Here is a 14,028-nt window from a genome sequence, read left to right as displayed (position 1 = left end):
GAGGACTTTCACAGCTGGATTCAACTGGTTCTGGTGGGTTTTCCAGGCTGTGTGGCCGTGGTCTGGTGGATTTTGTTCCTAACGTTAGGAACAAAATCCACCAGACCACAGCCACACAGCCCGGAAAACCCACCAGAACCAGCTAAATGAACAGACTACCTTAATACTTCTGTGCCCAATATGGTGTCATTTTAATAGATTCTACAGCCCTTTCATTTTGAGATTGTAGCTATCTCATCATCAAGAACTGGAAAGTCAGGACTTAAATTCAACAAGCCTTAATGGCTTTTTTCTTTCTCTCTATTTGTTCTAAAGATAGAACAGTCCTTTAAGAGGACTTGCACAGAGGTGGGATCCAGCAGGTTCTCACAGGTTCCCGAGAGTAGGTTACTAATTATTTGTGTGTGCCGAGAGGGGGTTACTAATTGGTGATTTTGCCACGTGATTTTTGCCTTAGTTACGCCCCTCCTTTCAGCAGTAGCGCGCAGAACTTGAAGCAGTCTAGCAGGAGGTGCACCGGCGTGCGTGGCAGCCTGCGCCTGCGTGCATTCATTTCCCACCCAAGGACCGGCACAGCAGCTGTGTCCCTGCCACAGCCCCGCCCAGGAATGCCCCCTCCCTGGAATACCCGGCCACGCCCCTGTCGTGCCCCGCCCAGCCCCATTGGCGCTACGCCGCAGTTTGAATCCCACCACCATGGGAACCTGTTACTAAAATTTTTGGATCCCACAACTGCTTGCACATACCAATTCAACCTTACATTATTCTTTTTGTTGTCCTGGACTCTGAACTACACCTTCCTATGCTGTTCTAATTACAGCATAATCAAGAGGCTTGTTAGAACTGCTTCCTCCTCTGTGAGACAGGTTGCCTTATGGTAGCTTGGGGGTTGTAGTAATGGGTGGCTCAGAACCATTGGACTTGCATGTATAAAAGCCATGTGGGATGGGGACTAGTTTACAGAGGAACTGGTTGAGAGAGAGAGGGACTGCTGGCTGGATCCAACCCTAGGCAGAGGGGTACAGATTAAAGCTACATTCCTCAGAGGATGGGCATGAGAATGCTCTTCTCCCAATTTAACCCTTCTATTTTCAAGATAAATGCAAATGTGCCTATGGATCTTGAAAGCATATGACACATATGTGCACACACACCTCTTAACCACAGTGAAACAAAGTTAGAAAAAAGATGCAGACACAAAGCCACTAGTTGTTTCAGGGTTGGTGTTTTGGTATTATATCTTGTTCCACAGAAAGATGATAGTGTAGCCAGAGGGACGAGGAAAAATAATTTGTTTAAATATGATTTTAGGTAGATATATTAGTAGAATTTATGTTTATTTGTAAAGATGTTTTTGGTTTTCTGTAAAAGGTTTCTTTCCTTCTGTAAAATGTACTATTCTCTGAATGCATTGTCTGAATTGTAAGCTGGCTGGAACATAAGATTACATCAAAGGGGGTGGACACAGAGAAACAGGATGCAGATAGTTAATGTCAGACAAACCTCTTTGCATTTGGCATAGCCTCCCCAAATGATTATCAAACACACACAGGAAAACCAGCAGCTGATAACAGAAACTATGTTAAAGAATGTCTTCCTAGTTTGAGGAAATCACAAAGGAATAGTTTAAACCTTCCAGTCATATTAAAGGCTCTCCCAAATCAGCAGTTTTGAAATACCCCCATTGATAGTCAGACATAGGGCGGAATGTCAAGGTGAATATGTGTAAGAGCCAGCAGGCAAACATCTGTATTATCATAAAGATGGCTATAGAGAGGTGTTTCCTGGTGAAAGATGAGGCCAAGTTGTCTCAGAGGAAGAACCTTTATGATCCTTGATGGCCCCTGGTGGGCATATGTTTTATCCTGTGTTTTATCTATATATATAAAAATCTAACAGTGTGTTTGTCCCTGATGGTCTCCCTCAGAAACTGCTGGATGGATCGCCCCCAAATTTTCACAGGACGTCCCTCCCTGTTTTGGGCAGGTAATCGGACCTTCAAGTTGACGAAAGTCCATACCTGAGCCAGGTCAAACGTCTTTTTCCTGGCGCACCAGGCCATGAAGCTGGCTGTGTTTAACTGTCACCCTTAGAATGTTCGTGCAGCCTGTCTGTCTGTGGCCTGAGGGCTTAGAATGTTCGCGCAGATGGGCAAAGATGAGCAGTGAAAACAGTAAATAGGTTAGGTAATACAAGTGGAAGTGAAACACATACACACTTTGCCGTGTGAGACGTCAGGTGGGGTTCCCCCCCTCACACGCAGGTAACTTTCACTCTCTGTGCCTCACCCACTGCTACCACACAACACACATACTCTCATACACATCCAGCTCATTCTCACACACCTCACTCTTCCCTCCCTCACATCCAATCACCACTTACCCACTTCCTCACCCATATTCGCCACAGCTCTCTTTTACTAAAAGTGAGCTGGAGTTTGCCTTTTCCTTCTAAGAAAATCTGCGTGGTGGGGGCAAACCAACACTACCGGCTCCACTTCTTTTGCACGTGGCCCTTCAAGAACCCAGGGAGCTGAGCGCCTCACCACCCTGCCTCTGCTGCCTGACTGGGATAGCCTCCTTGCCCCAGTTCTGCCTTACCCAAGCCAGGACTGTGCGTGTCAACCAGCCTCATGGACAGCGGGATTCGCACTCTGGACAGTTCCGTTGTGGAATGGAAAGGGTTACCTTATACTAAAAAAACAAGACAGTATCATATAACGATGTGCATTGAAAAGGGAAAGAGGGATTCCATTTGACCACCCCAAAAGGCTATGCTGGGGATTATTGGACCTGCATGGACATCTGTGTGGGTTGCGGACTGTGATGAGAAGGACAATTGCCACAGCAATGCATGGCCGGGCCCGCTAGTTATGTATAATTTTACCACTGATGTAACCACCAAAAATCCTATAAGAAGTCTGTATTTTTCTGAATCCGGTGCTTGGCCTTGTGCCTTGCCTGGTGCCTTATGGTGCCTTTCTCTCCAGCTGAACTAAACTCTGATCGACCGCAATAAGTCTTTATTTTATTACGATTTTATATCGTGGCTTCAATTTCTGATTGCTGCCCAGGCTGTGGTAACAATAGTAGGGTTGTATATTCCTCTGTCACAGGACAAAGCATCCCAGACCTTCTTTAATTGTAGAATGCTCCACCTGGGTTCTAGTGTGTACTTAGCCCTGCTTCCCCTATCAGTTTGAACATTGTTCAAAGAACTATAAATGCACTTGTATCAAAGTACCACATTCAGTAACGCACAAAATGATGCTTTTGATGAAGGAAGCATGTAAAAATGAATGATAATTTGCATAATCATTTGGGACTATATTCTAATGTGCATACAATTCTCTCAACCACTGCACCAACTGACTTTCTGTGGAACGGAGGACAATGTTTTGTAGCACCAGTAGTAAGCCACAGTTAGGTAAACATTCTGAGAGTACATCCATGAAATGTATATGACAGGATCTTGTGTGGGAAGCATGTCTATATCCCAACAGCTTTTATGGTTTTGAGAGGCTCCTGTTTTCAATCATCCATAATACTTAATACAATTATCATAAAATAACTTTTGAAAATTTATTCCTATGATTTTAATTCACTATAATTAACACCTATTATTTTAAGAAGCTCGGTTTTAGTAGTGCCAGTAACTGAAGCTTAGAATTTAATTAGTAAAGCTATTTCAGACATAATCACTTTGGCTTACAATCATTACCTTCTAACAGAATCACACTGAACAGAATATTCTCAAAACACCTGCTAGGATTTTAGTAGGGAACTCTTTATTTTTTGTTCTAAAGTCAATTTTGAAAAACCATAAGGCTGGAAACATCTAAAATTGAGTAGATAGATTGAGGCAAGCTATTCTCAATGATCTTATGGTAGGACCAATAAGGTTCCCAAATCCAGTGACTTTTAATGAACTTGTCCTAGACCTAACAGAAGGATAGTACTGATACAGGTGAAAACACTACAATGAGAAAAGCATTGTGGATATTTCAACTTCCCCAATCATGATCACAGTTGCCACTGATTGAGCCCTTTCAGATCATCAGTGTGCTTACTGGATATGAGATTCAGTGTGGTATAATGGTTAGAATGGTATGCTAGGATCTGGGAGACCAAGTTCAAATCCACAGCTGTGGAAGCTTGATAGATTTCCTTGGGCCAGTGGTATACATTCAGCCTAACCTACCTCGCAGGACTGTTGTGAGGTTAAAAACAGGAAAGAAAAATATAAACTGCTTTGGGCCCTAAGGGGAGGAAGGCAGGGTATAAATGAAATAAATAAATCCGTTCTCTGTAAACCTTACTAGCAATGCAACTAAAAGAAAGCCACCACGGTATCAAAGAGAAACACAGAAAATGTTCCATATAGTAAATTCCTTAGATTAAAAACAAATTCTTCAGTTACTCAGGATTATATCCAAATTGCAACTAGTTTACATTAACAGCTATGCACTAGAGCAGTGGTTCTCAACCTTCCTAATGCCACAACCCTTTAATACAGTTCCTCATGTTGTGGTGACCCCCAACCCTAACATTTATCCATTTTACAGATGGAGAACACTGATGCAGAGAGTCTTAGGCAACCCCTGTGAAAGGGTCATTCGACCCCCAAAGGGGTTCCGACCCATAGGTTGAGAACCACTGCACTAGAGGGTACCCTAAACTCATTATTAGAAGGGCATCCCCAGAGGCATATGGGGTGGAAGGGGAGCCCAGGGACAAAACGTCCTCCAGGCCCCCCTGGTCATGTAACCCCACCCCCACACACTGTGTAACCCTGTCCCCTGCGCATCCCTGCTGCTAGCTCCTGATCTCCCCAGGGCCTGGAGGGGGGGGGCAGAAGCCTGCCTGCACGGATCCTGGGAGGGTGGAGCAGAGGCATATCTAGGGAAAATGGAGCCCGGGGCATAATCTGAGTCCCCCACCGCTCCATTTACCCTAGATACAGTGAAGGGAGGAGAGAAATCAAGTCGTTTGCCGATCTCACGGAGGAGCACCCAGGTTTACTGCTAGGAAGGCCAGAAGGGGTTGAGTCGGTGTGCTGGCACAGGCTCTGGCTCCGGAGGGTCAGCGCCCTCCCTTGACTTGTGGCGCCCACCTTAAAGGGAGAATCTGGGGTCCCTAGTTTAAACACCATTGAAAGTGATGCTGTTTGGAGATGGATTCCTCCCCCAATCACTTTCAATGTTGTTTAAACTGGGAACCCCAGATTCTCCTTTTAAAGTGGATTTAAAAAGAGAATCTGGGGTCCCTTGAAAGTGATGCTGGAATCCACCTCCAGCAGTATCACTTTAAATGGTGTTTAAACTAGGGACCCCAGATTCTCATGCCGTCCACCTTAGGGAGAATCACATGAGATCCCAATTTTAAGCTCTTTTGTTAAGTGATATATTTTGAAGGTGAATGCTCCACTCTGAAACAGCACCACTTTCAATGTTTAAACTGCAGCACCAAAATTTCAGGGTATCTTTAGGAGACTCTCCTGATGATACCACCCAGGTTTGGTGAAGTTTGGTTCAGGGGGTCCAGAGTTATGGACCCTCAAAGGTGTAGCCCCCATCTCCCATTAGCTCCCATTGGAAACAATGGGGGATGGGGCATCCCCTTTGGGAGTCCGTAACTTTGGACCCCCAGAACCAAACCTCACCAAACCTGGATGGTATCATCAGGAGAGTCTCCCAAAAATCCCTGAATTGTTGGTGCTGCTAGCCTAAAAACTGTGCCCCCTGCAGGTAAAAAACTGAAAAACCCTTAAAAATACAAAACAATCAAAAAAATCTGATTCCCCCGTGACCAAATGGGGGGGGGGCACCCAGGGACATTTGACTCCCTATGTCCCCATGGCAGATATGCCCCTGCACATCCCATAGGCCTGTAATGACTCCATGATCACAACTCCTTTTAGAGAAAACCAGCACCTTTAGTAACAGTTTTTTGTGTATTAAATTATACACTTTAAGCTATGGGTATTATACACCTTTAGCTACTGGTATCAAAAGAATAATGAACAGACATTGGCATATATTAGACTCAATTCCAGAATAAAATATATGTCTTGGTTTTCAAAACAATGGACTCTTAAAAAGCTGATGGCCTCAATAAAGTACATAGACCTAGTATCACCACATGAACTGAATGTAAACAACCACCTGTCATGTTTTCTGTAAGTACCTCTTTGGAATATGCACTGGCGCCTGGCAGATCAGCAACCACCATAGAGAGCAGTACACCTGTACAAGTTAGTCACCCTTGGTGTTCCTCCCCATGGAACTTGAAAGAAAGGTAATACCAGTGTCCAACAGTGCAATTATAAGAACAATTGCATGGGATTAAACCCCACTAGATTAATGTAATTAGGGGTCTGGGTACTCCAGTTTAGGATGAGTCTCTTAGAGATCGAAAATAGTTTTCACCAGTTTTTTTTTAAACCCTTGGTTCTAACATAACAATGTCCAGGATTTTTACATAGAACTATTTCTTTTTTGAAACAGATGTAAATACTGTTGTAAGAGCAATACACATGCATGATCCTTGTGAGAGGGAGCCTGCGAAAGTACATGGGTTTTTCAAAGATGGATTATAACTTGGGTCTTCAATCTAAGTATTATGCATATTTGCAGAACAAATGAGAAACTTTTTTTAATTCTTGTGAAAGTTTGTGGAATACTTTATAGTGTCATCCTTTACAATGCCACCCTAAGCTGATACATTATTTTTAGGATGTCTGCTTAAAACAGAACTGTTAGAGGGCAGACAAGTTATAGTGCAGTTTTGAAAGATGTGACTATTTTAAAATTTCTGTTACAGTTCATTTTTGAAAGATATGGTATTTTTAAAACTTCTGTTTCAGCAGTTTATACATTTTAGAAGTCCCAAACCGTACCAGATTCTTTCAGCTATGATACAAATGAATAAATTAGTTGTGTGTTTGATTTATGTCTCTTTAATGCGCTAAAAGACACATGGACCATGAACCAAATAAATTTCTTATCATTATTTCTGAGGACGTGAGAAAGTGAATGTAAATTATATTCCTATATCCTTCTTGAGTATAGAGTAACACTCTTTAGAATGCTGATTTTTAATCCAAGGCGTTTCAAATTTTAATTTAAAACAGTAACAATGTAGCTCTTTCCCCAAGATGAAGTCAAATCTGTGTTGTGGTGGGTTTTCCGGGCTGTGTGGCCATGGTCTGGCCGTGAAAGCCTTCGACAATACAACAAATCTGTGTTGGTCACACTGTACATGATTCCTTTATAGCAAATCACGGTGGTAAGGAAGACCTAAAGCAGCGTTTCTTCATTAAAACAGTTACCCGTCATGTCTATTGTCTTTTGTTAAGTAGTCGTAACTTGAAAATAATTGGGGAGGAGAGAAGTTCGGTCTCAAGAAACACCAAACGTGCTTTAAATTAACGACTAATATTTCCAGCACACCCTTTTGAACCCCTGGATGAAAGTGCACGATCGGGCTGCGTGGCACTCTTTACCGAAACATAAAGCAGCCAGAACTCACCGTTTCTCCTTTCTTCCCCTCCGCTCTGAGAAGCAGCCATGCCTTCAGATACTACTACCGGTACCACAAAGATTCTTAGTCTCGCAGGCTACGCAAGGCTTGGAACAGCGCCTGGGCCAATAAGGAGCGAGGAGATGCTTGGCTAGCTTGCGGTGCAAAGCATGTCGGGTGTGGAGGTGGGCAGCCTTTTGTTTTGTCGGAGGTTCTGTCAGAAGAAGGCTGTCGAAGGCGGACTAAAGACTGCATCTCCCGCCGTGCACCGGAATGTCTAAGGGGGTGTGGAGGGAGGGCGGCTCTAGCCGTGGCTGTCCCGGAGCGCGAGCGCAGCTCAGTCAATCAGAACAATGACTTCTCCGCCGGAGCTTGAGAAGAGGAGCTGAGCTGCACATAGGCAGCGGGAGCGGCTATAGCGCCGGCCGCTGGGCAGCGAGCTGGGTTGGCTGGTAGCCGCTGAGGGCACCGGCTGTTATTCTTGTTTGGGGGTGGAAAAGGGGACCGAGAGCGGCGCTTTTGAGCATGTGGATTCCGACGGAGCACGAGAAATACGGAGTGGGTGAGTTGTAGGTCCTTGCGGGCGATTCTGGTTACTTAGGTGCCCCCCCTTTTCACCCTCTGTTCTGAGCGGTGCGTATGAAGGGAGCAGTGAAAATTGCAACCGATTTAGAACCGTGCTCACTTTTTGTTTCTTTTCATTTCCCCCCCACCTTTTTTTTAAAATGTGCATTTTTCTGGTTACTTTTCAAGTTGATGCCTTTTTTTAAAGTGGTGTTGATTAAAACCATCTTATTCGTTCCATCTCCATCCTCACGCCCTCCCCCCTCCATTCAGCCCCCACTAGGTGTCATTGGGGTGGCATTTGATATTTTCAAGGTAGAAATAAAGGGAGAGAATGAAAAGTGTTTTTTAAAAGGAAAGAAATTGGATCTCGTAATTGTTGAAAGGAGATCTGTCGTCTTTGCCTATCGTGTTACAGACACTCATTTCGACACTATTAAAGAGCATCCCTCCAAGGTCCTTCAAATCACTCAAATATCTTAAAAAGCAAAGCAAACAAGATGTGTGGATTTTCTTTCCCGTTGAAATATAGGTTGAACTGCTGCCATGTTTCATGTGAACTGTGAGGCAAGCCAGTTCACAGTTTAATGTGGTTTGTGTGTGTCTAGTGTTTTTGTTTTAATCTGGATAGTAACCCACTTCCAGTAGTGATGTTTTTGTTCTCAGGTTTAATGTAGTACAAAAGTGTCTGGATTACACAAGAAAACAGACAGAATGATGTACACTCAGTTAGAGAACTTACCATCCTGTTTTTGGGAGGAGGGAAAGCCTCTTCCATTCCCTACACAAAAGGTGAACAACAAAGGACGTTAGATGTTGACTGATCAGTGTGGAGCTTCTCATCTCTTGCTTCACCCCCCCACCTCCTGACAGCATAATGTGGCATTTCTTCTGATTATTCTCTTAATTTTCCTCTGGCCAATTAAATATTTGCCCAAATTATTTTCTGTCTTTTTATCACTTTGGGTTGTTATTTTCAGGCAGTTTTATAATCAATCTTCCATTAAAAAACCTATTATTTTTAAAATTGGAGTAATTTATATGTCTGTTTCTTGATTTCTGGAAAGCAGTTGCCGCAAGGGGCTTATCCCCCCCTCCCCCCACTTAGGTGGTGTGCAGGGCAAAGGATGTATGTTATTTTGGACTCTGCCTAAGACATCGCTAATACTTGCTGCTGAGTTTGACACAATACAATAGCTGCTATTTTGACTGATTTTGTAGGTGATGGTTATGATGAGAATATCTTTCTGTATCCAGGATATGCCTGCCCATTGAGTTGTGGATGTAAGAGAAAGATCCAAATGGAATGTAAAGACTTGTATATGTGTATGTGATTTCTGTGTTTAACAATTGGCACTGGAGCCAAGATATTCCCTGTGACCGCCCCATTTGGAAGTGGTCCCAGATATTGCTCTGACCTAAATGTTAAATGTTAGAGATTATTGATGGGATTTTTCTGACTTCTTTATGTATCCTGTTGCAGCTGAGTTGCTAGATATTGATAAGTCTTCCCATTGGCCTTTTGGGGTGGGGGAGAGTGAGCTTGTCTGTGTATGAGTACGCACACACACACACAAGCTACGCTCATGGATTTAAAAGCTGCTTTGGTATTTCCTGGAATGGCATGTGGGATATTGCTGGACAAGTGTTAAGGCTTGCTTTAAAAAAAACTTTGAAAGGGAATACATTTTTAAAACTGTAATACATCTTCATTAAACATAAGACCAGTATAATTGCTACATCTTTTTATTGATGGAAGGGAGGTGTCCAATTTCACTTTGAATGACCCGTGTGTGGCTGCTAAACAGTTAACTTGAGCTTAAAAATGGCTTTGCCTATTTAACTTTGTCCTGAGCTCTGACAGTTGCATCCCATATTGCCTCCCAAGTGCTGCATGTGTTATGGAAGAGTGTGACAGGGTGGGCAAGCTATTGTTCTTGTAATCTCAGCGAGATCGGGGCGGGGGGGGGGCGGTAAGCCTTTAACTGTGCCCTTGTACTGTTCAAAATATGGGTTCTGTTTAAATACTGGATTTGTTTAAATATTGTGCTTCGAAGAAAATGAGCACACAAAGCTGCCTTACACCACTGGTCTGCAAGACTAGGGTTGTCTATTTAGAGTAGACAGTCTGCAGCTCTCCAGGGTCTCGCATCACCAACAACTTGATCTTTTAAAATGGGGATTGCTGAATATTGAATCTGGGACTTCTGAACTGCAAAGCAGATACTGTGCTTGTTCTGTTCCCCAAGTAAAACAGTCTTAGTTGCCCTGTACTTGGCCAGAACAGAGTGGGAGACTCACAAGCAAGGTGTAACAGTTTTTTTTTTTTTTAGAAAAAGGTTTATTGCTAGAAGAATTGAGACCCTAACGGGTCTGACTAAAATAAAGTACTTGCTTGACTGGAACAACTTGAAGCTTGAGACTTTTATCCTTCTGTATACCTCTGTCAGGAGGTTGAATTTGGTCAGAAATTATTACCCCAATATACCCCAATGGTTACCCCAATCTGTATACCTCTGTCAGCTAAATCTCTTCTGGGTTTTCTGGAGAAAGTGGCATTCAGGACATCTGACAAATTTGGAACCTCAGGTTATGTGAAAGCATACAGTGGAATTGATGATACTGCAGGAACAACTTTCATCTGAAGAAATTCTGGTCCCTGTCTAGGAACTGCAGGGTTGAGATTATGTGCTGCAACTGGAATAGCGTACGTTGACTGTGTCACGCTGTGTGAACTTGTTGGTCAATCTTGCTTCTCGTTGGCTTGGGGCAGACTATTCAGTAGAACTGCCTGTTGACTTGTCACTTCTGGTGCTACCACACTAGGCTGTGGTTGAAAGTAAGCTACTGAATGTTGCACTTCGGACATCTGAAACACTGTTGCTGCTGGTTCCACAACTGGAAGTTGTTCTATATTTTTAACTGGTTCAACAGCTGGGACTTCAAGATTGGTTATTTGTGTATTCAAGTAGGAAGTCACCTTTACTATGGGGTCTTCGTCCTCTGCTTCTTCGGAATTGAAGGTGAGTAAATTCCCTTTAAGACTTTGTTCCAAAACCTGAGCTCTAGCTATAAGCTCTTCTACCTTTGCTCTTTGTTCTAATGTTAACAATTCAGCTGCGCAAGTCTCTTCTTCAGCCTTCACCTTGGTTGCCTCAGCCTGCATCTTGGCTGCATGAGCCTTTTGTTCAGCCTTTGCCGTGGCTTGTTTTTTAATAATTTCTTCTCTTGTAATGCATCAGTGGCGTAGGAGGTTAAGAGCTCATGTATCTAATCTGGAGGAACCGGGTTTGATTCCCAGCTCTGCCGCCTGAGCTGTGGAGGCTTATCTGGGGAATTCAGATTAGCCTGTATACTCCCACACACGCCAGCTGGGTGACCTTGGGCTAGTCACAGCTTCTCGGAGCTCTCTCAGCCCCACCTACCTCACAGGGTGTGAGGGGGGAAGGGCAAGGAGATTGTAAGCCCCTTTGAGTCTCCTGCAGGAGAGAAAGGGGGGATATAAATCCAAACTCTTCTTCTTCTTCTCCCCAGGAAGTCTGCCGGTTTTATGGAACCAGCAGCCTCTGCTTTGGCTTTCAAGAGTTCCATTTCCATATCTAACTTTTGAGAATGGCAAGAGGCCCTACTATAATTCGAGCCTGACCTTGTGTTTCTAGTTCTAGTAGAAGTGTGTGAGGATCTTGTTCTTGCTGCAGATGTGTGGCTTAGCTTGCTTGATGCTTCACTAACATCTTTTCTTGGAACACAAGGTGACTGTCCCCTTCCTATGCTTCTTAAGAGGGGTGTAGAGTCTGCAATTGCCTCGGTGCCTTCTTCCTGGGTAGACTGGATCACTGGTTGCTGATCTCGCACCATTCTTGTATTTTGTTGGATAAATCATACATGATGTCATCAAACACACTTTCTCTTTTTGTTCTTTTTCCATCTCTGCCTGAACACTTAAGACTTCTGGTGTGTTCATGCACTCTAGAAGGGAAATCACATAATTTAGCTGAGCTTTCCATGAAAGGTACTGTTGCTGTAAGATTTCCTTGCAGTTTAGTATTTCTTCTTGTTGCTCAAGGTTGTACCCTGCTTGACTGGTGACCAAAAGGTCTTGCCACATTTCGAAGCATTTAGGCTGCATCAGATTCACTTGATCCTGCAGATATGCAGTCATTTTTTCAGTGGGCTTTTAAACTCTAGTGCTTTTTTGTGAGGTAGAAGTTGCCATCTTAATGGTTTTCCACTTCCTTCTCTATCTTTTTAAAATTTGGGTATAAGTCACTTCTAGCACAAAATGACTAAAATCATCCTATGCCAGCTGTTTTAGGCCAATAGGATATGATCTACTGCTTGTTGCTAGGCAGACCTAGCTTTAATTTCTCACTCTAGTCTAGGGCTGAGATTACTGCAAGCACAGAGGACTGAAATCTTCCTATGCCTGCTGCTTTAGGCCAATACAATCTGATCTCCTGCTTGTTGCTAGCTGTTCTCAGCTTGCTGTTTACTCTGCGTCTCTACCTTTAAGAGCAAACCATTCACTTTTGAATACTGCACACAGTTATGCTGGTGAAAGTTTCACAAACAGCAAAGAACAAATGTCCCACAGTCTTTGAATAAACTTGGCAAGACAGGATATTCTTTTAAGCAGTAAATAATTCAGATTTCTCTTGCACAAGCCTCTTGCTTCTTTCCAGCCAGGGGACCCTCTTATTGGGAAAATAGCATTCCAGGTCTACTCAGGAGTAAACAGCTGGGAGCTTGGGCTGGATGGGAGCTTTTGGCAATATATTTTGCTTCTGGAACAAGTTGTCTATATTTTTTACTGGCTGGAGCTGGAAGGCACTAAGTGACTTGGAATTGGAAAACTGTATCTCTTTCTGTTATGTTCCCCAACTAAAACAGCCTTAGGTGCCCTGTAGTCAACCAGATCAGAGTGGGAGACTCACAAGCAAGGTGTAACAGTTAAAAAAAAGGTTTATTGCTAGAAGAAATTAAGACCCTAACTCCTCCCAGGGTCTGACTAAAATAAAGTACTTGAAGCTTGAGACTTTTATCCTTTCCTGACTCCTTCCAGGAAGGTCACTTTGTCTGGACTTCCTCTTGGTTCCTTCAATGTCCTTTATCTGGAGTCTACTTCTGTTAACACCTTAACTTTTATACTCCTTAGACTATACACCATGGACTATACAACATAGATGTAAGAAATATTGCAGCCTTCCAACTCCACTGGCATCTTAGACTAAATTAAATAAACTGGGTAATGGAAGGAAGACTGCCTCTAGGGCAGTGGTGGCGGACCTTTGGCTCTCCAGATGTTATGGACTACAATTCCCATCAGCCCCTGCCAGCAGGGCAGGGAATTAAGGGAATTTCTTAAAAGAACAGGGTCTAACTACAGTTCCCTTCCTTGATCAAAGTGGGCAGCTGCCCAGGTCGCCACCTTGTGGTGGGCGATAAAATTGCAGGTTTGTTTGTGGGGGATTTTGTATTTTCAGTGTTTTTTCCATTTTTGGCCTGCAGGGGCGCAGATTTTAGGCTAGCACCACCAAATTTCAGGGATTTTTTGGGAGACTCTCCTGATGATATGACCTGGGTTTGGTGAGGTTTGGTTTAGGGAGTCCAAAGTTATGGACTCCCAAAGGGAGTGCCCCCATCCCCCATTGTTTCCAATGGGAGCTAATAGGAGATGGGGGCTACACCTTTGACGGTCGATAACTTTGGACCCCCTGAACCAAACTTCACCAAACCTGGGTGATAACATCAGTAGGGTCTCACGAAGATACTCTGAAATTTTGGTGCTGTTATCTTAATAATTGCACCCCTGACAACAGGCACCCCTTAAATTTCCCCAGATTCTTCTTTTAAATCCACTCCCTTCCTGCCAAAGCTTATTTTCTTTTTTCTTTTATTCTCTCAATGCCTAATAAAGATGATGATGATGATGATGATGATGATT

General features: G+C 43.4%; 2 protein-coding genes across 3 annotated transcripts in view; one reads left to right on the top strand and one right to left on the bottom strand.

Moving 5' to 3' along the window:
• Nucleotides 1-7,671, bottom strand: part of ZNF277 (zinc finger protein 277) — a 73,742-nt gene extending 66,071 nt beyond the window's left edge. The window contains exon 1 of the mRNA XM_048500879.1: nucleotides 7,530-7,671. Coding sequence (XP_048356836.1) covers nucleotides 7,530-7,569 — 40 coding nt within the window. The 5' untranslated portion in view covers nucleotides 7,570-7,671. The remainder of the gene's footprint in view (nucleotides 1-7,529) is intronic.
• Nucleotides 7,672-7,874: 203 nt separating this feature from the next.
• DOCK4 (dedicator of cytokinesis 4) overlaps nucleotides 7,875-14,028 on the top strand; it is a 347,529-nt gene continuing 341,375 nt past the window's right edge. For both annotated transcript variants that reach the window (XM_048499440.1, XM_048499439.1), the window contains exon 1: nucleotides 7,875-8,082. In XM_048499440.1, coding sequence (XP_048355397.1) covers nucleotides 8,046-8,082 — 37 coding nt within the window. In that variant the 5' untranslated portion in view covers nucleotides 7,875-8,045. The remainder of the gene's footprint in view (nucleotides 8,083-14,028) is intronic.

The sequence above is a fragment of the Sphaerodactylus townsendi genome, linkage group LG06 (assembly GCF_021028975.2).
Source record: "Sphaerodactylus townsendi isolate TG3544 linkage group LG06, MPM_Stown_v2.3, whole genome shotgun sequence".
Lineage (NCBI taxonomy): Eukaryota > Metazoa > Chordata > Lepidosauria > Squamata > Sphaerodactylidae > Sphaerodactylus > Sphaerodactylus townsendi.
The sequence above is the reverse complement of the archived record's forward strand: the minus strand, read 5'-3'. Positions and strand labels throughout refer to the sequence as shown.